The sequence below is a fragment of the Lynx rufus genome, unplaced genomic scaffold (assembly GCF_022079265.1).
Source record: "Lynx rufus isolate CCGP_SWC_20201006 ecotype Redwood Valley unplaced genomic scaffold, mLynRuf1.p SCAF_3, whole genome shotgun sequence".
NCBI classification, from domain to species: domain Eukaryota; kingdom Metazoa; phylum Chordata; class Mammalia; order Carnivora; family Felidae; genus Lynx; species Lynx rufus.
The window spans coordinates 163,331,765-163,354,345 of NW_025814845.1; the positions used below are offsets into that span (position 1 = coordinate 163,331,765).

Sequence of the window (22,581 nt, forward strand, 5' to 3'; positions counted from 1 at the left end):
AGGTCACTTCTGAGAGTGGGCATGCTGCTTCACAAGTGTCTGCAGTGGAGATGGTCTCCTTGTGGTCTTTTCGGCTGCTTTTGTCTGATTCTTAAACAGTAGAATGTGTGACAAAGGTACCCTTCATTTTATTGTGATTTCGCTTATGCCAGTCATATCACTGAGCCAGAAAGTTAGAGATAAACATCTGCCAGGCGTTGGCAAGCAACAGTGTTAGCCCACTGCAGCTGAGGAAAGTCCTGAAAAATCTAAACTCATTATAGGCTTTTAATAGAGATAAAGTGATGTTCATTAAAAGCTGAACCCTCCTTAGACTCACTACTCCACAGAATAATTGCATTTATATCAATCTTGAGACCCATTAGCTTGGTGCCAAGAAAAGAATTCCAAGTCTTCTTTCTACACAGAAGGAGCTATATAAAAAATAAATAAGGCCTGTGGCAGGCTCCACTGCATTTATTTTCACCTTGCCTGGGGGCATCTGAAAAAGGATTTGAACACTAAGAAACACGATCAGATCAAAAAAATTTTAGAAAAATATTAAATAACATCAATAAAATGGTGAATATTTAGAGTTCTAAATTTTTCCCTTTTTGAAATTAAGACAAGGTGCGTTAGTAGTGGGATTAGGGTGGGACTAGAAAACCCTTCATTAGATGTGCTATTTCATATCCATAATCATTTGGGATTCTCCCAAATGTCCCCTTTCTATCTAATAAATAATATTCACCTTGAAAAGTTCATCTTAAAGTTCTCTGGCCCTTCCTACCAAAACAGTCCTTCTCTGCTCTGAGCCAGAGCAGCACTTTGTTTGCGATACTAATGATCGATCACAGTCCCCTAGTATCTCAGTTATTTTTATACCTGTCCCTCCCAGGGGACCGTTACCCTTGTGAGGACAATTGACCCTCTTCCTTATCCTTTACCAGAGTCTACATGCCCCTTTCACATAGTAGACATTCAATACACATTTGATGAATGGGTGGATAAAATTGATCTTAATTGGAACATTACTGCAGAATTTCAGAAAAAATTATTTTCTGTGTTCATGCTGTTATGGGGCATATGCTGCTTACGAGAGTCCCATGTGCCTTTCCTGTAAAGCCCGGTGGGTGCAGACCAAACACATGGTGGTTTCGGAACAGCTGCTCATCTGCCACAGGCACCTGCTGGGATGGGGGTCGCTGTAGCCTGGGAGGAAACTCTGTTTGTTTTGCTCCTTTGACATTATGTAGTGCAGGTGTAGGAACCGTAGCAATTGTTGCAGACTCACATACATCATCAGAAGGATAATATTCTAATTTATCTTTCAGGAAGAGGCATTCAATGCCTGTCTTGGGCAGCTTTGAACTGAGAGCTGTTATGGTAATGATGTATAGTCAAAGGAAGGAATCAGGGAACTCTTCTTACCAGAGACATTTTGAGGCCTTATTTTGGAAGCAGCTTTTATTGTTATTTGAAGTTTTCTTTTGAACCCCAGGAATATCTCTACTACCAGCAGGTGAAATCAGAACACTAGCATATTGATTCATATTATTTGGAGCTACTGGAAAATTGCATTTCAAAAGTATGCTAGGAAGTTCTGAGATTTCTCCCAAACAGTACCCTGCCATCCTTGTAATAGTGACTTGGCAGGTCTGATAGTCAAGTTAGGTCCGTGTGGTCAGTCCTCTGGTCAGAAGACTTTGTGGCTTGCGATCTCATGTCCACAGCCCTGAAATATGTTATCCTGAGGCCCAAACGGTGTTGAAGAAGCTAAAGAAAGCCACTCCTGTGTCCTTCCAGTGTGCCTGGATACTGACCTAAGCCTTTCAATGCAATTGCCTTTTAAAACTCCCCTATAATAACCTGGTGAGATCTGTACTATTTGGTATAAATGGGAGTTTGGGGAGAACTTTTCAGATTCATTACAGATTTCCCTTCCCTTCCCTTCCCTTCCCTTCCCTTCCCTTCCCTTCCCTTCCCTTCCCTTTCTTTTCCTTTCTCCCTCCCTCCCTTCCTTTCTTCCTTCCTTCCTCCCTCCCTCTCTCTCTCCAAAGAAACAAACAAACAAACAAACAAACTGGGCTTTGGGGGGATAGTAAGGATGTGAGAGAATTACTTTGATTTGAAACTTTGGAAGTATAGTTCAGAGGAAAGAGACCAGGAGTCTGGCACCCTGGGTCCTAGTTCTTTCTGACTGCTTTATGCCAGTGCAGTAAATGTGTATAAAATCAGCTATTCCTCCTTGGTTAATTTTTCTCATCAGTGAAACAATGTCAGTGTCAGGCTTATATCTATGGCTTCGGCCTTATTTTGGCTCACACTGATTTCATGTTAGCTTCATGCCAGGCTCTATGCCGAGCACTTCACATGCACTATCTGATTTACTCTCAGAAGGACCGCGGACCTCTCTGTGCTCCTGTGTTTGGGAAATAAAGGCTGGGAGAAGCCAAATAACTGTAGGACTCAATAGTCTGCACCCTAGAACGTGTCCTCTCAACCACTGAGCTGTACCAATAGGGTAAAAGGGGATGAGATAGTGCTTCAGAGGGTCAAAACAAACATAAATGTGAAGTCTTATCAAGGCACAGGAATTGGCATAGCAGGCACTTGCCTGTGCAGACAATTCGAAGAACACAGGCAGGGACCTCCTTCGGAAGGCCTCCCCCTCTACCTGTCATTCCATGGCTATGTCCGCATGTCCAAAACCAAACTCGTCTTTCTGCTAAATCTTCTCTTGAGTGTGTTGGCTTTTGCAATGGTAGCTCCAGCCTCCCAAGTCACACAAGCTAAACCCTCGGCCTTGTTCTCGATGGACACTTTCTCTCCCTCATCTGATTGGTGTCCAAGTCCTGGAGGTGGTACCCAGGGATACTTCTTGAATCTGCCCTCCACCATATTTAGTGCTGCTGCTTCCGCATCCCTTAGAAACTGTAGTGGTGGAATGGCTCCTACCTGGCCTCTCTAATGCCAGTCTTCCCTCTCCAGCCCATCTCATCTGCCCATTTGCTAAAATTCAGTTCTGATCATGTGACTCTCTTATCTAAACACTTACATGGCTGTCTAACCATCACCTATAGAATAAAGTTTAAATCCCCTGTTGTGACACAAGGGCTGGTTATAGACTGTGAGTGCTGCTCTTATAAAATTTCGTGTTATAGACTGGTGGCTTAAGTAACAAGCATTGATTTGTCACAGTTCTGGAAGCCAGGAGTGTGAGATCAGCATGTCAGCATGGTCATATTCTGGTGAGAGCTGTCTTTTACATGGGGCTCCTTGTTATAAAACCTGTCCCAGCTCGTCTCCTGCCTCCTTCCCATCCAGCACTGTGAATGGTGTGGTCCTACATCAGCCTTCTCTCTGCTCTTCCCTGTTACCTTGAACACTCCTCTGTTGAGCATGTAGCAAACTATAGAGAAGCCTTGTAGCACAGTGATCAAGAGTAGAGACAACAGAGACATACTGCCTGGATTGGAAACCCAGTTCTGCCATTTCAGGCCAGGTGACTTGGGCAAATGACTAACTTCTGCCCCAATGTCTGCAAAATGGGTATGCTGTCAATGGAAACTGCCTCATAGGAGTCATCAGAGAAGTTGGAGGAAGATGCATTTAGAGTGGTGTCCTAGATAGGCAATAGTTTACAGAAAGAGCATGGAATATTTTTTTAAACGTTTATTTATTTTTGAGACAGAGAATGAACAGGGGAGGAGCAGAGAGAGAGGGAGACACAGAATCTGAAACAGGCTCCAGGCTCTGAGCTGTCAGCACAGAGCCCGACGTGGGGCTCGAACTCACAGACTGTGAGATCATGACCTGAACTGATGTCGGACGCTTAACCGACCAAGCCACCCAGGCGCCCCAAGAGCATGGAATATTTTAAGAGTACTACAGAGAACATGTTAGTAGAATGCTACATAGTGTTAAACTGGAAGACAAACTTGGATTAAGAAAGTACTCTGTGCCATCTAGTTTAATGTATAAATAGGACAGTGTCTGTTACAGGTAACTTTCTTGATCGGAGCAATGTCTTGAAATAATTTTAGGTAATAATATCTTAATAATCAGTTAACCCCCTAGCAGGGACAGGCTTAGCACTGGCTGTTGGGAGTGGGCAGCTAGAAGAAGGGTTAGGGAAGGCTAGAAGAGGTGTTCATAGACGTGGTAGGGTGGGACAGAATCTTAAAAAACTACCTGCCATCAGCACAAGGTTTTATTTTTGTGAAAAGTACATCTTGTATTTGTGTAATGTTGGACATCCTCCTGTTAATTTTTTCTCTATTATTGGTTCTATTTCCAGATTGAGATGGAAGGCACAAAGAGAGAAGGCTTTGCTGATCTAGCTTCATGGGGTTTCTAAAATAATTCTGCACAATCCGTGCTTTCTCCAGTCTTGTTATGTAATAACCACTTTCTAAAAGCAAGCCCCTCATTTGTGTGCTGCTCTCTCCCTTACAGGTGGGGAGGGAAGAGGAGAACCGAAAGGTGGTAGGCTGTTTATCTCATCCAGCCTAAAAGTAGCAGTTTTCTTCTTAACCCTTCTTACCCCAAACATGCCAGCAGAACATGAGACTCATGTTTTGATTCATGAGAACAGCTGTCAGACCCTTTTGATTCAGGGTGTTTCCAGTGGTTTTTCCTTCAGGCCTTCGGATGCCAGATAGAGAGCCAGCAGCATGCATGCCCTTGTTTCATGAGACTGAAGTAGACCAGAGTCACACACGGCATGGGCTGACTGGTGCCCAGGACTGGGGGTGGGGGGAAGAATGACCCCCCCTCCCCGAGAAGGCAGCACACACTAGCCATGAGAAGGCTACATATGCCAGAGAAAAACAGGCTTTGGCCAGCACCTGGGTCATAGCTATTTTCACTAAAGCAGGGAGTCCCCCCACTAAGGAGCCCAGGATGGAGAGGGGAGACAGTGCTGGGTATGTCCCCCAACTCTTGCCTTCAGGTCATAGTGCCATTTTGCACATTGAGAGACTGGTATCTATGGTCCACCTCTCTTTAGAGGCCTGTTTTGTCCTTTTCTAGGGCTTCCCCTGCTGCACGTGTTCTCAGCTTTCCTGCTCTTTCTCTGTGGCCCTGCTTGTGGGCATTGCCTCCCTTTGCTGGTTTTGTCTAATTCTACATGTTGTATAGCTCTGTCTACACCCTGCAATGTCAGGCTGATTGAAGTAGGTGACTGGTGGTGTTTGGGGATGTGGGGCTCGCTACCTCTGTGGGAAAGTCACCGGTCTCCCCGAATCCCAGTTTCGTCATCTAGAGAACAGGCATCGATGATTCACATGTGGTTAGGTGAGACAGCAGGTAATGCAGGAGGCCTAGTGATTCTCCAGTGGCCCTCAGTGGCGCCCCCCCCCCCCTCCCAGGGCTGCCCGAAAGGACACCAGTTCCCTGCCTCTGACCCAGATGAGCACTTTTAGCTTGCTCTGGGAGCTGTGTGTCTAAAAATGTTTTAAAGCCATTAGGTGGTACGTGGTAGAGACATTTGGCAAACCTTATTTCGCATCTTTCTTCTCCTCTCTGCTAATAAGGTGCATGGATCATGTTATCAGGAAGAGAGAACTCCAGTTTCCTTCTTTGTGCTGCCCTCACTATAACTAAAGTGGGGCCAATCCCACCCTGCAGCCACCTCAGCCTTCATGGCATGGCGTGATATGATTCACACCTCTGACCTTACCTCGGAACTGATATTTACCACTCAGCAACTGTGCCTGGCATCTGCTTAGGGCCCTATGCTTATTACTTAGCTAGAAGGTACTTGGCTTCCAGCATTTCTCACTTTTAATTAATCCCCTCCTTGTTAATTAACAGCGTGCATTTCCCTGGAAGCTGTGCTGTGTGACTTTGGGACATGGTCTCCCCAGGAGGTGTGTTTCCCTGAGTCTCCACTGATGCCAGGGCTGACTTTGGCCCGCACGTGAGGTTATTAGTTGGCACATGGTGCATGGCCATTGCATAGGCATCTCCTTGTGCCATGCTTGGGAGGACAGAAGTGAGAAATCAGTGTTTGGCAGGAAAGAATTCCATAGTGTTGCCAGCCAGCACCAGCATCTTGACTGACCAAGAGATGGTCTCTTTTACTCCTTTCGAAGAAGAACATCTTTCAGTTGATTAAAAATTCTGCTTGCTAGAGTGCTTTTTAGTTGAGCTGTCTTAAACCTGATATGTAGCTATAAGTTCCTGGCATTTGTTTGGAAGCACTGAAGTGTTGCAGAGGTATTTTTTCCCAGCCCCTACTGTGGGGCCAGAGCAAGGCTCACGCTGGGCATGGCTGGGACTGGCATTATTTCTAGTGATAGTGTGAGTTTGCATAGCTGGTAAGGGATGTGGAAGTGCAAACCACAGCTAAATGGGGAGGTACAAAAATTATATAGAAACAGTGCTTAATGGCACATCTGAGGGGCTAGACAAGCTCATAAATAAGAAGGCTCATTATGAGTTAAGAAGCAAGAAAAATTGGATATGCTGGGTGCAGAATGAGGAACGGGCCTCAGCAAGCAGTTCAGGATTATTAAAGGTGATGAGCAGGATAGCCTAGTGGGTAAGAGCAGGGTTTTGGCACCAGACCAAACTGGATTTGAAACCGGGCTGGGCCACTTGCCAGCTGTGTACTCTGGGAAAATTGCTTCACTACTCTAAGTCTCAGTTTCCTTATCTTTAATGGGGGATAATATGACTTAGCTCGTATGATTATTTTGAGGATTAAATGAGATAATGTTTATAAAGTGCTTAGTGTGATGTCTGGCCCAAAGTAAATGCTCAGTAAGTGGTTGTAATTATGAGCAAGGAAGGGTATTGGAGGCCTGGTTTCAGGGTGCAGGGCGGCTCCCCAAGCCGCGGAGAGCCCTGTGGGACTGAGCCGGAGAGGGAGACGAGGCAGGTCTCTCTCTGCGGCATCTTGGCAGCTGACTCAGCCCAGCATATATGCTTGAGACTCCTTCCTGCTGGGAAAAGGTTCTCTTTAGGCTTACTCTGAGTCCCTTGAGGATTGCCTTCTTGTGCTAGGGCCCTTCTCTCTTCTCACTCTGCAGGCTCCATGGCTGCCACCTATGCTGATTGACCCCCTGATACTCTCCTTGAAACAAGGTTGGAGGTAACAAGGGGGGGCAAGGGGTGGGGAGAATGGTAAATCTGTGCATATTCAGGAAGGCCCTCTCTATCAGTTCTTCTCTTCGAAGCATCGCCAGCAAATTATAAACCGAAATCAAAACAAGAGACTTAGACCTGTTGCCTGAGTTGTTGGCATGTGCAGTTGTGATTAACTCCTGTGCCTTCTTTTTCCGACTGGCAGATCCCAATTTCTTTTACCACATTTCATTTTTTGTGCTTCAAAGTAGGGAAAAAGGAATCAGGATGATTCTTTTAGGAGACCAATGTGGAGTTGAGAGGGTGAAGTTTTCAACTGATAAGTAATCATCCCCATTCCTTTGGCCCCTCTGTGCTGGTCGCTGGAGAATGTGTTCTCAGAGCCAGATTATAGGGAAGACCTCACAGAACAGACCCTCAAGGGTCATCTTGAAGGCCAAGTCTAAGTTCTCTGGGAAGAGAAGGAAGTGTGTTCCTGGCAGAGACCTGGCAGTGGTCTGGGCATGTGGTCTGGAGGCAGGTATTGGGGACCCTGGGATGGAGTCGGTGTGGTCCAGAGGCAGGACAGTCCCTCTAAGAAGGGAACAGCAAGGCTTCCCTGGGCTCTGGAATTCTCTGTTGACTGGAGCCCATGGAAATGAAGCACAATCAGGAGTTAGGTCCCTGCGGGTGCCCAGGAAGGGTCATCAAGGTGAGAAAACAAAAAAAATTTTATATTTCATTATTTTAAGAGTACTGTTTTGGGAGTATATAATACAACAATACTGTAAAACTTGTATGTAACTTCTAAATGAGTAATTTTCCATACTTACGTATATGTCAAAAGTTACTTATTGCCTGGAATGTGGTATTACGTTTGATAAATTTGGAGACTGCTGATCTTGAGTGCCAAGGTCAGAGGAAGAGAGCAGCAAAGCTGCCAGCATGACCGAGGCCACAGTCCATGTATACTCCTTTCTGTGTGAAGGCATAGTCCCAGGCCCAGGCCAGGTAGCCGGTGTCAGGGAGAAATGCTTCAGATTCTTCATGGCCAATTCGACAGATCACTCTGGGTGTTTGATTGTCAACTTGGCATGGAAGCCCTGTTCCCATTCTGGGATTCGGCTTCAGCACCTCTTCATTCTTGGACAGTGATAACCGGCCTGCTTCTCTCCTTGCTTCGGGTGTCGGTTCACTATCAGGAGCATAGCTGAGGTTATCCTCAGCATTTGGCACTAGAATAGGTGCTGACTAAAGACTCAAGGAAAAAAGTAACCTGCATTCCAGAAAGCTCTGACCCCTGAGAAATCTTGCTCTAACGCTTCCAGGTGGATGTGGTTTAGGGAGATTCTGAGCCCTTATGCTCATTTTCAGGCCATTTTAACTTCTTTGCAAGTACCTCAACCCTAAACTAACTGTGCGCAAGAGGCAGATGATTGGGGACTCAACGAAACAGTTGCAGGAGTTAGTTGTATATCCTCATTTCCTTTAAGAGAAGGCAGATGGAACAAACTTAGAAAAGTCTGTAAACAGAATGGACTGGGAGGAGGCGCTGTGAGCTTTAGGGTTTTTCAGCTCTCGTAATGGCTTTTATCTGTTTTCTGTTGAATTTTGCAGAATTGTGCTCTACTTCTGCCATATGTTATCGGTCACTCATATCAAATCCACAGTATGATGTAGGAGGCAAACACAGAGCTATGAAAATCCAGAGGGAGACAATGTTGAGGGTCACACTGGAAGCTGGCCACCATGCCCTGCACAGAAGAGTTAGCCTGAAGTGGAAGAAATTACCAAGAAGCCATGTGTTTGAGTAAAGCTTACAGTGTTAGATACATTTATATCACATACACATTTTTTAGAGCATTTGGAAGCTCTCTGAATAAGAATCTGTACTTGATGCCTTTTCCACACATGTCCAGGATGGTATGTTTATCCAAGAGATATAACCTCAATTTGTGTTCTATTAGTACGGCTAATCCTTTGACCGAAGGTTAGCTTATGCCCTTGCCGTGAAAGAGCTGATTGTCCCAGAGTGGAAGAGACTCACACGGCAGCACTGGGGCTTTGGTCTACCACTTCCTGGCCCAGTAGACACTGCTTGTTTTTTCCCCCATCAACCCTTTTGGCTGTGCCTGCACACAGGGTGGGGTGTCTTGTAGAATTTATTGCCACTCCTTGAATAGTTTCCTTTATCACTCACAAGGTCTGTCATTGTAGTGTATAGTGCTGCCTGATCTGGTCTCACCATGAAACCACTGTCCTTTCTGCCTCTGCTGACCCTGAATGCATTTCATCAGTGGGGCCTGTTCTGGAGTCCTTGGTGATTTATAAGCATCTTGTGGCCATTAATAGACACATCTTGGCAGGCTCTCTGTCATAGTATACAGCTCTCATGACCAAAGTGTTCACTGGAATCTGTAGAGTGAAGTTCACATACCCATCCTAATAACCACTTCTGTCCTAGTCATAGAATTTCTAATTTCCACTGTCTCCATTTGGAGTAAGTATTGGACTCTGGCCCAAAGTTAGGCTTGTCTTGGTTTTAGCCTCCAAGAGCTTCTGCTCTAAGATGAAATGATACCCGCAGCCACTTGGCTATCTTATCTTAACAAATATTGTTGATTCTACCATTTATTTTAAGTTCGAAGCTTGTCATTTTATTTTTTTTTAATTTTTTTTAATGTTTATTTATTTTTGAGACAGAGAGAGACAGAGCATGAACGGGGGAGGGTCAGAGAGAGAGGGAGACACAGAATCTGAAGCAGGCTCCAGGCTCTGAGCTGTCAGCACAGAGCCCGATGCGGGGCTCGAACCCACGAACCGTGAGATCATGACCTGAGCCGAAGTTGGACGCCCAACTGACTGAGCCACCCAGGCGCCCCCGAAGCTTGTCATTTTAAAATTTATTATTTTATTCTTCTCAACACTCCTGTTTTCCATATACATTTGGTAGGTGGGAACATGGCATTAATTTATTTTAATGGTGTTTGCCTATTTGGGGCTTGCAGTCATTTAAGAAAGCTTTAAGCACAGTATAAACCTGCTGGTGTTGGAATTTATATCTGGTTCATCTTCTCCTGTAACATCTTATGGGAGTGCATTCAACATAGCGGGTGCTTAATAACTATTTAAGTATGGTAACAGCAGTATTGTAGATGGAGTACACCGTGATTCTGACCTACTGCTGGGTTATTTGGAGATTTGAGTGATGTCCTGGATGCTTTCTGGTCCCAGCAGGATGTCAGAGCCATCAGATAACTTGTACCTAGAATCTGAGAAACCCACTCCATTGCTGGATGCCTTGGCACAGGCCCGGTGTGTCTTTCAGATTCTCTGGCTTAAACGTTCAGAAAGTGCTGTAGATTCTGTAAACAATCCTCCATCTACATACTCCAGGGAGAAAGCTATTAGGGTGATTCTGGCCCATCGATTATGGAACACCAGTCTGCACTGAGAATGCTTTTCCATTCTGAGAGTTTGGGGAATAACCTTGCTTTAGGTGGGCTCAGACCTGGGTGGATACTAGAAAGCATTGCTCTTCAGCATTGTTTTGCCTTTGCAGTAGACTACAAAGAAGCCTTTACCCTGTGGTTTTGTTGCCCAGGAATTGCAAGACTGGTAGCAAGACCATTGTGCTTGGATAGTCTCTTCATTCTAGTCAATAAATTCAGTGTTTTGGACAAGATGTATCACAGAATCATCCTTGGGGAGTTGACCAGGGCCAGGAAAGTATTGAGGAGAGCAATTAGTAAAGACAGACATTTAAAAATGTAAGTGGTGAGAGAGGCACCTGACTGGCTCAGTTGGTAGAGCATGTGACTCTTTATCTTGGGGTGTGAGGTTGAGCCCCATATTGGCTGTAGAGATTAAAAAAATGAAATCTTAAAAAAAAGATTTAAAAAATGTCAGTGGCAAGAAATCTGATGAACACAAGGATCTTCTGTGATTAAAAAAAAAAAAAGAATACGCATCTCTCTTCCCCCCAATATTCTAAAATTGGTTATTGACAGCACTCCAGCTTGCTCTCCACTCCTTCCCTGTTCCCATATACCCCCAAAGACTGAACTAGTCTAAAATCTGGATGCCTTTTCTAAGTTTTAAAAATAGTAGAACAATGCTGCTGTGATCACATAAAGCTATATTTTCACTGTCACCTCTAACTTGTAGTAGTCCTTGGTAATTACATGGTGCTTTCCATCTGTAGGTCTGTAAACACATGATAAATGTTAACTCTTAATTCTCCTAACACCCCTGTAGAGATAGGGAGAGATTGCAAGGTGCCTTTTAGCTCGATGTTGGGTCTGGTTTACCTACAAGTTTAGCTCAACGGTTTGGTCTGGTCTCATTGAGGTGTTCTTTCCTGTATGTGGAAGAGCTGGTGAAAGTAACACGTGCTCTTACGAGTGACGTTCTGTGCTGCCAGATGAAAATGCTGAAGTCTCCGGAGAAGCAAGAAGCATAAGCCTCCTGACTTCAGGAAGCGTACACTCTGAGCCTCTACAGTTTCACCAGTTGTTACTGTTTTGATTATGGATTAGATCGCAAGAAGTGTTAGAAAACATTTTGTCTGTTAAAGGATGTAGAACTTTGTTTCTGACATGTAATATCTGCTCCTGACATTTAAAAGGAAAAATTCATCACTTCTTCTTTGGCAGTAATTTTTATGGCTTTTTGTTATTTCTTTTCAAGAGTTATTTCTTCCTAGGATCTGTTTTTTTGTCCTTTTACATCTTGAAGAGTGGAATTTCAAATAACCTTGGAATTTACACCAGTGAAATTCAAAAGCTGGGCTGGACTTCAAAAAGCTTTACAGAACCGAACAAAGTAATTATTGTACAGTTTTAAATTTCTTTAGCCATGGCTTTAATATATTGCTTCGTTAAGCAAATGATTTCAATTTATTATGCAAGTGTAGCAATTATTCCATTAAAAAAATCTGTTAGAAACATGGCCCACTTTGCTTCCGTGGCACAATAAGTAATGTTGAATGTCTCATTTTTGTTTTTTGATTTGCTTATTTTGTCTTTAATGACACCCATTTAAAGTAAAAGTCTTTAAAATGGTAGAATAACGTGATAACATGTCTTCACTCGTAATTTGATACTTGGATATAATGGGTTCATCTGAGAGATTTCATTAAAAACAGCAAGGTGCCTGAATACCAAAGCTGAGATGTTTTTAATCACAGAATTATAGTAATTATACAAATCCCAAGATTTTCATCAGACAGAAAAGGCTTCCCGGGCTAAACATGCACTTTAAACTTAGCACTAATAACTGTGTATTGTTATAAATTATAGGAGAGACTCCTTGGGCCAAGGGGAATATTGGAATTGAATTTTTAAAGAAAATTGAGAAACAAACTATTTTGGTAACATAATGGTACATGTAAGAGGCACATCACAAGCGTAATAGAAGAAGAATTCTCTTTGTGCATGAGACATAGCAGGTGAATATCAGATAAAGTTAATGAGGCTGTTATTGTTTACTATATTGTCAGCATCGAGAGAATGCTAGAAGGAACATCTCTGTCTTCTCCCAGGGGTCCTGAAGTTGCTAATCGACAGGAGTCTTACTTCCAGCCAGTAAATGGGACAGACCACCAGTAAATTAGATGATTATTGACTCAGAATCTGGATTTTCTGGGTTGGATGAAGACTCTGTAAAGAATAATTTTATCATTGTGGGAATTATTTAAAATGTCAAATTTTTATAAAATGGCCAGGACATAGTACCCTCAGGGAGCTTGCTTTTAAGATAAGTTATATAAAAAGATGCACCTGAGAAGATTTTATAAAAATCTCCCTAAGACAGAAAGTTTATTTGATCTATTTTCCACTTACCATTATTTCTCTCTGTTTTCTGGCTCAGATAGATGGGTAGGGGGAGATGAGCAAAGGGGATTGAGGAGGAAGGGAGAACATTGAAGCAGTGTGCTCTGGGGTGTCCACAATGGGTGGAGGAGGAAGGAAGGGAGCCTGGGGGAAATGGAGAAGGCAAGTTAGGTTGGCTTCTCGTTTGTTACAAATGGTTTGGAGTTGAGATGCAGAGCATGTATTCAAATGGAAGGCTCTGTAATCTGTCTGGGTATTCTTGATGATCAGTCAGGACACAGAATTCCTTCTAGGGGCTGGAGCAGAGACATGCCTGGGATTTGAGTCCTAACAAGACAGGTATTTCTGGTCTCTGTTCTCCCAACCTTATCCCTTTCTATGGTAAACTTATCATCCCCTGTCTGCAAGCATGATTGGAGAGTCGTGGGAACAATGGTCCCCAGATTCCATCTTAATATGTTATCATCCACATTTACTATTTGCATATTTCAAGCTCCAGGTTCTTCCCCACCTCCTCATTGGGGAGTTTGAAGACCATTTTGTCAGCTTTCAGCCCTGCCAAGAATGAGTGCGTACAGGTGAGAGCATGTAGGCTCACCTTTTGCATCCATCAGTGCTGGCCAGGCCCTGGATGGAGAAGGCCCTGCCTGCAATTTCAGTTTCATTAAAGTTTCGCTTTTACCATTTTATTTTTTTATTATTCTTATTTTGTAATCTTTATTTAATTTTGAGAGAGAGAGAGATGGAGTGTGAGCAGGGGAGGAACAGAGAGAGGGGGAGACACAGAATCCGAAGTAGGCTCCAGTCTCTGAGCAGTCAGCACAAAGCCCGATGTGGGCTGGAACTCACTAACCTTGAGATCATGACCTGAGCTGAAGTCGGTTGCTCAACCGACTGAGCCACCCAGTCGCCCCTAGCTTTTCCCCTTTTAGCCATCAAAATAATATGTGCCACTGCGGGAAATTTATAAGATACAGAAAAATCTAGAGAAGCAAGGAAAATCACCATTAATGCTTTCACTCAGAGGGAATTCACATTTTGCCATATTTCCTTCCAGTCTTTTTCCTGCATCTTTTGTTTTTTATGTGCACTCATCTACAAATGAATGTTTGTATTCTGATTTAGAAACATTTAACAATATTTAATCCCCTGGCATAAACATTTTCTGTAAACCTCATGGGAAGTCTATTGAATGTTGATTGCCACAGAGAGCATAAAGACGTTACTGTCTTTTAAGAGTTATTGTCATTTGGTCTCTTCCCAGGTCCCCTCTTGTGGTCTGCTGCACGTCTGGGAGGCTATGATGGGAATGAGTGTGAAAAGCTGGAGGTTTCACCTAACTCATTGCTCCTGCCTGGAAGATCATCCTTTAGAAGTAGGAAAAGTGCTCCACGCGGTGGCTGACTTCAAGGGACCAGACACATTGTAGAAAGAAATGGATGAAAGCAGCTTGGGGGCTCCAGACACATGCTCCCTGCGGTCTAGTCCAGGGAAGCCCTTCTGAGGCGCCCTGGCATTCTGGAATGTCGCCAGGTCTGGACGCATGGCCAATTCCTGAGTGATGATGGTTCGCCGGGGGTTGCTTGCGTGGGTGTCTCGAGTAGTGCTTTTGCTGGTGCTGCTCTGCTGCGCCGTCTCCGTCCTCTACATGCTGGCCTGCACTCCGAAGGGCGACGAGGAGCAGCTGGGGCTGCCCAGGGCTAACGGCCCCACGGGCAAGGAGGGGTACCAGGCCGCGCTGCAGGAGTGGGAGGAACAGCATCGCAACTACATCAGCAGTCTCAAGAGGCAGATTGCGCAGCTCAAGGAGGAGCTGCAGGAGAGGAGCGAGCGGCTCAAGAACGCGCAGTATCACCCCAGCGACGCTGTGGGCCTGGGGCTGGATCAGGCCCCCCCAGAGAAAACGCAGGCGGACCTTCTGGCCTTCCTGCACTCCCAGGTGGACAAGGCGGAGGTGCACACCGGCGTCAAGCTGGCCACCGAGTATGCCGCTGTGCCTTTCGATAGCTTCACTCTGCAGAAGGTGTACCAGCTGGAGACGGGCCTGACCCGCCACCCCGAAGAGAAACCCGTGAGGAAAGACAAGCGGGATGAACTGGTGGAAGCCATTGAATCGGCCCTGGAGACCCTGAACGGCCCTGCGGATGGCAGCCCCAGTCGGCGCCCCTACTCGGCCTCGGATTTCATAGAAGGTTGGCAAGTTTGTGGATTGGGGTGGGAAGGAGAAGGAAGGGCATCTGGGTCCAGGTACCCAGGCTGGTCACCGCGGCGGGAAGCGGACGTCTGGCTTTGGCAATGACTGGCAGAGGGTGAGCCACAGCAAAGGCACATAGTGTGGGTTTGTATTTCTCAGAGACAGCCGTTTTACTTACTTTCTCATGAAAGCCATGTTTATTGAGTGGACAGGTTCGTTGTTCCCTGGCAGAAGAAGGGAGTTCTTGCGTTCATTAGGAAGGAAGGAAGGAAGGAAGGAAGGAAGGAAGGAAGGAAGGAAAAGAAATAGAAAAAATATTGAAACCCAAACAGAGGATGATAGGCAGTTTTAATTGATCTGTTCCCTGGGCCCTTCTCCTGGAGATCTGGCCTGGGTATCAGGCCCATGAACAGAACTGCAAACACATGGTCTATAGCACTTAACATTTGCCAGACACTGTTCTGGGAACTTTATATTTACTAATTCACTTTTTCTTCTTAATGACCCTATGAGGAGGGATGAAGATTGAGTTCAGATTAATTAAGTAAATCGCCCAAGGTTGTGCCGTTAGCCAGGATTTGAGCCTGGGAAGTCTGATTCCAGAGTCCCCATCCTTAACCACTAGCTTATATTGTACAGTCACAGCACATGAAAACTAGTGACATGAATGGCTTAGCTTTTTTTTCATGGGCATAGAACAGCCAAATATTAGTTTGTGTGTGATTGTGTCTACTTGGAGGAGAAATTGGCCTTGTCTAGTTTCTTGGAAGTTTCATTAGTATCTTCTTGCCAACTTTTCCACTGTTACTGGGGCAAAAATCAACTAATAATTTGGGAGAGGAAATAACTTCCGAGGGCATCCACCTCTCCCTCCTGTTTCTGGAGAGAATCTACTTCAACTTCTCAGACGTGTGGCTGTGTCCACTATTACCTTACTCCCAACTTTGGTTACATAACGACCCTCTCGTTGCCTGCAAGCAAGACAGAGTCTGTTTAGTCATATCAAAATGGCTCTCACTGCTATGTATGCCTGTTCTCTTTGGACACTTCCCCATCTTATGATTTTTTTCCACTTTATATGTGAACCATAAACTCATGTAATTTTGGTAATCATTTTCATATACCTAGAGCCAGGTAAAGAAATCTTGTATAAGATCAAGCTTTTTGGTCGTCAGGATGTTTTTGTTGTTACTCATTTATATGAGGTATGAAAAATACCTAGCACATTTGGCAGCTAGCAAGTACAAGCACATGCTGGGCACTCAGTAAGAATTCAAAATATCATGATGTCGCAGCAGCACATTTTATAGCGCTTTGAAGTTTATGAAACGTTTCCACATACAGTATCTTACTGGTGGACCCCCAGGGAAAGTCATAAACATCCTTAAAAAGCAAATCCTGGTTGCCACTCGCCCTGGAGAATGCCACAAGAGCTGCCCACATACAAAGCACTTTCAAAAGAACTTGGTTATAAGTTAATGCCTGCCATTTGGAATGTTGGCCCTTGTGATTTTTCATATACATTCATATTTGAAACCTCTGCTTTTCTGTGTACAGTGTCTTGATACACAAGGCCTGTTATTCTAAGTCAGCAGTGACATAGGCCCCCTACCCCTGAATTTATTTGCTTTGAGATATGGCTGACTTTCTGTTAGAGACACTGTTATCCTAGCTACCCAGTGTTGCTCGCATGTGCAGCACACAGCCTGTGTTTTAAGGCAGATCAACCCACACATACCTTCCAGATTTGGTGAAAGTCTAGTGGGCTGTTTTCTTAGGATGAGTGAATAGACACACACTTTAGATACATTTATACATATTTAACTGTCATAAGTACAATTTATTTCATTTTTTTTGTTCTTACCACAAAAGATTGTGGTAGCAATCTTTTGTATTCTGAGGAAATAGGGTAGTTTGAAAAAATCCACTAGTCCGAGGAAGCTTCAGGAAGGTCGAGTCAAAGTCTACATATGGAGCAACTTTCAAATAGTGATGTTCCAGAGCAAAGTGGGAATCCTGTTACTGTGAGAATTTGGTCACCAACTGGATGGCCTCTTGGTCAGGAGGTTATAATTCATGATTCTAGGATCAGAGTTGTGGCTGGACTGGATTACATTTGAGGACCTTTGTAATCCTGGTTCCTGATTTTTTGATCTACACACAGTCAAGGGGAAAGGTCTGATTTGAAATCTGTTTTCTATGAGTTAGAACAAGTGATGAGACCTTATAAGGGTGAAATAGGTCTTTGAAGTAACTTATTTGGGTTTCTAAATATAACCATAGAGAGATTGATTTTGTGTTTGGGGTATCAGTAGTCCAGAAGTTAGAGTGATTTAGTAAAAGTCAATGGGAAAATTTTAGGTCTCCCACACTCAGTTCTAAACAAAGGTAACTGATCTGCTGAACCCGGAACGAGAATGGGGATTCTTTGTGTTTAAAGAAATAATAATAAAAACACATGAATGCTTCCAGATGATAATAGTTAGGCAAAGCTTAAAGCTACCTATGAGGCAGGTAGCATGGTGACATGAGCACGGGGAGCTGTGTGACTTTGACCAATATACTCAAGCCCCTTAAGACTCAGTTTCCTCCTCTCTCCGAAGAGACTTGGCTTAATGTCCTCCAAGGCCCTACCCAGTCCCAACCTTCTGCAACACGCAAAGCACTGCTTCAACTTGTTTTCTTCTCAGCTTTGCCAAACAACTGTCCCTGGAGGGTACTCTAACATCCACTCTCCGAGATGACGAGGACACAACACTGACCCTTTGGGAACCTTGTCTCTGAAAGAAGGAATTAAGATAGATTAGTTATCAGGTCTGACCTGACCGTGGCCACCTTCTAGGGTGCTGTGAAGCTTGCAGACAGAGAATGCCACATTGGTGACTGTCTATGATCGATATTGATGTAATTATTTTCTGTCTCTAAAACACAGAGAGAACAGCATGTGCCTCCTCTCCCTTTCCCTAGACATTTTGTTGGCATTGATTATCGCATTGGCTTCTCACATAATAGCATGGATTTTTTTTATAACTATCTGGGAAGAGAAGTAGAAAAATGTGATCAAATCCTGTGCCTTAGGATGCCTAAATGTTTATCTCCTCAAGTGAACAGAATTTTTTTTTGTTTGTGGCTTAGTTATTCCTTCACTATAGGATATCCAGACTCCTATTTAAGTCTTAGTGGCATAACTTTTGGCTTTGACTTCATATTTTTAAGTAGAACTTTTGGACATAAATTTGACATGGTTCCATAAAACAATTTAGCTTTCCAAATTACTCCTCTTTTATAATCCAAACTTCTGAGAATGTGAGTCTGTGTGAGGCAGTCGTGTCTACTGTCTCCATGGGTGGCTCTTCTGTCACTCTCTGCCAGCTTTTGCAGGGTTGGTGGTAGCAAGAGCAGGGTCAGATTTGTGGTGAGGTGGAGCCAAGCCATGATCTGCAAGAAAGTGAAAATTTTGAGGGCACCTTGAGATGCATTTAAATCAAGGGATATAGAAATTGCTATAAAACCTTAGTAGCTGCCTGTACAGTAAATCCCAACTTCCTGTGCTCAACAGCCAACCCCTCGTGCCTTCTGGGAAGCTAAGGCAAAGAGTGAAAATGCTGAGTTTTTGACTTCCATTGTTTGTGTCTCACTATAAGCTCTAAGGGATACCCTGTGACCACTTTGCTAAAGCTGTTTTGGACAAGTCAAATCCATTTCCAAGTCCTGGGTACTTGGAGAGCCAGGTGCTTGGGGCTGTGAGGACAGGAAGTGGGCTTTTTCCTCTGCATGCATTTTGGTGATATGCTTCCTTGTCAGCAACTTTGTGACTTGGGGTTGAAAAGGTAGGGCAGGCATGCTTTTTCTCTATCTCAAAATAAATAAGTAAACTTTTTTTTAAAGTTTACATTGAGTAGGGAGCAAGTGGGAAAAGGGCAAAAAGAGAGGGAGAGGGAGAGAGAGAATCCCAAGCAGGCTCTGTGCTGTCAGCACAGAGCCCAACGCAGGGCTCAAACTCACCAACTGTGAGATCACAACCTGAGCCAAAACCAAGAGTCGGACACCCAGTTGACTGAGGCACCCAGGTACCCCTAAATAAACTTAAAAAGGTAAAGACAGGCATTCAGATGCATTTCTGGGCCTTTTGGGGGGCATCAGGAGGTCTTGGTGCAGAAAGAAGGAGAGTTAGGGTGTAGTGGGAGGGAGATTCTGCACAGTGGGGCATCTAACCTGTGTTTGGGGTGTGGGGAGATGTGCTGGCAGACTGGACAGCAGGAGGGCTTCAGGAGCTGAGTTGGGCCTTGGTTCTCAGCCAGCATCTCTAGGGCAGTGAGGGTGTTAGAACTTAGGACAGCCCTTCTGACTGTCTGTCACCTCACTGTGCACTGGAGAGACCATGCTGGCTCACTTTTAAGTTTTGAGCAGTCCTACGTGACACTGGGTTCCTCTGTCACTCACCCTATCCTGTCTGTCCCACTTCCTACCTCAGATACCCTCATTTGTTTGCGGATGCTTTAAGGTCCTTTAAGGAGGGACAAATGCTTTTTATCCTGAAATCATAGATAAGAGGCTTAAATACAAATAAATGGTTTGAAGCTGCACTTTGAAGCAGGAATTCTTCCTGTGGTGATGGAGGGAGAGAACGTGGACTAGCCTTGGATTCTGCCTGTGGGCAGGAGTCCAGCCTCCCAGCACGACAAGTGAAGGAGCCCCATATGAAACGAAATGCTCTGCTGTCCTAGGATATTTTGAAATTCTTAATAATTTTGGAACAGGGAGCCTATGTTTTCATTTTGCACCGGGCCCTACAAACTAGGTTGTGAGTCCCACTTCCAAGGTCGAGAGAACAGGAGGGAAACATAAAGGAAGAGGGAGATAGAATTAGTGGTGAACTGTGTAGTTGGGCACCTTTGCTGAGGGTCAGCTCTGTTGATCTTCGGTGCGCTGGGACAGATGGAACCTCTGTGTGACATACATCCTATGTGTACAGAGTATTTTGTCACAAGACTGCAGAAACTAGAAAGGCTGACATTTTATTATATTTTTATTGTGCCCATGCAAAGCAGTTTTGTTCCCAAGGGATTTTTTCAGAAGTTGAGGCTGTCACTGTTGTCCTGCCTTATGTTTCCCATTAAGAACAGGCTACAAGAGCACTTGTGATGATGGGGGAAGCCCAGGATGGACAAACTTGGCTTTATTGGGAGTAGAGAGCAAAGGCTCCATGGAGAGATGGTCTGAACTAGGGCCTCATATGAAGTGGAAAAACGTGCACTGGGGGAGACTAAAGGGAGACGCACAGGTGAGGGGCCCCTTTATCTGAATGTATGGCCAGGGCTGCTGTTCAGATTTCAGCCTGCTCAGCCTCTTTGGGTAGGAAGCAGTGTTTACAGAAAGGATCTGTAGTTTTTTAACCAGACCACTGGCTTATCCCCTGATAGAGTCAAGGGTGAGGTCCTGCACTGAGGCTTAATTAACATGCATGAATAGGACACCTGCTATTTGTGCAGGATGTCCCCAGCTGTTTGGGGAGCTGGAAAAGGAGGATGAAGCTAGGTCTCCCAGCCTGCAGGAACTGATTACGTACATGGGGAGGCAAAACTCTGAGTGACTGGGTGTCCAGCAGGGAGTACTCTTGGTACTGTGGGCTTCAGAATTGGTGGCCGGATGCAAGCCAGATGGTCAGGGAAGGAGGCTGGGCCTGAGGCTGAGAAGGGGTCACCAGAGAGGGAATGAGGTAAGGGAACAGATTGGTATCATGGAGAGGGGTACCAGAAAGCTGACTGACTCCAGAATAGGAGGTCAGTGTAGAGACCAGCCTGGCCAGCATGCAGGATCCAAGAGTCACTAGCAATGGAGTTCACAAGGGTCCTGAGGGCTGGGCATAGGAGTTTAGCTCAATAGGGATCATTTGGACCTGGAGTCAGAAGGTCCATTCTTCCTAGGAGGCAGTGAGCTCAAGCTCAGCTCTTGGGTCCCAAATAGCTCCCCTTCTCTTCCTGCTTTCAGTGGTTCCCAAGTACTTAGACAATTCAGCATCTTGGAGGTCCCTGTGGTCACAGATGGGGACTGCCATGGTCTATCCCAGCTGCTCTTATGTTGGTACACTGGGCACCATGTCTGACATTTCACACACACTAGTTTACTTAATCCTCTCTTCCACCAGACAGTTGGGCATGCTCATTATCTCTATTTTACCTCAAGGTCACTCATCTGGTGGGTGCTGGGGCCAAGGTTCCAGAGCTTCAGATCTTGGCTCCTCACCAGGCTGTGTCTCACCTCTGAGGTCTCTGACCCCAATACACACTCCTCTGGTCCCAGAATGATGTGGGGAAATTTTTTAAAAACATGTCCAAGGTGTCCTACACTGGTGAGTTGTATACAATTGGGAAGAAGTTTTACTAGGAAGGGAAGGAAAAACATGAGCATCTGGGGGAGACAAGCAGAAAGAGACACAGGAAGAAGCAGCTAAAGACAAATCCTTCACGTAACCGAGGGCAGAACTGGCAGTGTCCAGGAGACTTTAGCACAAAAAACTTTATTTAAGCTGCTCAGACAGACGCTTCTTCTCAGAATTATTACAACTTTATGGGAAAAGATTTGAAAGAGGAGAAAATATTGAATTCAAAACAACTAGTTGAAAGCCACTGAGGAGCTGTTTGGCATGCTTGTCTGTTCCTAAGAGACAGGGTTTACCTTTTTATTGTATTCTCCAAAACATATGACCTTACATAGGCAAGCTTGGAGGACCCCACAATCTGATCCCAGCTTATCTCTTCAACTTCATTTCCTGCTGCTCTCTCCTGTCCTTCCTGTCCTACCACCGAATCCTTATTCTCTTGCTCCTGCCCTGGCACTCCTTCCCTGAGCACAGTCCTTCACCAGAAAACTCTGGGCTCCCAACCTCTCCGCCCAGATGTTCCTCTCTGAAATCTGTTCTCATTCTTCCAACTGAAGCTCCTTTTTCCCAAACTAGCCTACTGCATGGTGCTTTCTCTATCTGGTTTTATAGCTCTTCTTTAGAGCAGCCTATCTTTACTGACAACTTGTAGCAACAGTTGCAGCCTGAACTGCAATTAGGGAGCCAGCTGCTGGAGCCTGAAAGTCTAACTCCACCAAGGTCTGCCTGCCTGCACGACGGGAGCCTGGCCTCCTGACTCTCTTTTTACCCCTTTTGTGTGACCTACTCCTGGAGGGCTGGAGCCACGCCCCATTCAGCTTTCAGCTCCCACCCAGTTGTAGACACTGCACCATCAGTATGTATCAAAGAAATTGCTTTAAACTTTTTGGAATAAAAGTGTATTTGAAATCCTAGGTAACCAGGATACTCACAGATCTGCTCTGCTCTTAAAGTTCCATCGCAAATTAGGTGTTTGGATTAGGGGTATTTTCCATAGAATAATACTGTAAATAGTACTTGGGTTCCTTGGACATACCACAGATCTGATTTAAACTCCAAAATCAAACAAACTGGTGCTTGTTGGAGAGGAGGTTGGGGATGGAGTGGTGGCAAGAGGGGTG

At 44.8% G+C, this 22,581-nt stretch overlaps 1 protein-coding gene across 1 annotated transcript in view; it reads left to right on the forward strand.

Moving 5' to 3' along the window:
• Positions 1–22,581, forward strand: part of CSGALNACT1 (chondroitin sulfate N-acetylgalactosaminyltransferase 1) — a 342,441-nt gene that overhangs the window by 235,111 nt on the left and 84,749 nt on the right. Inside the window, exon 3 of the mRNA XM_047091964.1 lies at positions 14,149–15,076. Coding sequence (XP_046947920.1) covers positions 14,446–15,076 — 631 coding nt within the window. The 5' untranslated portion in view covers positions 14,149–14,445. The remainder of the gene's footprint in view (positions 1–14,148; positions 15,077–22,581) is intronic.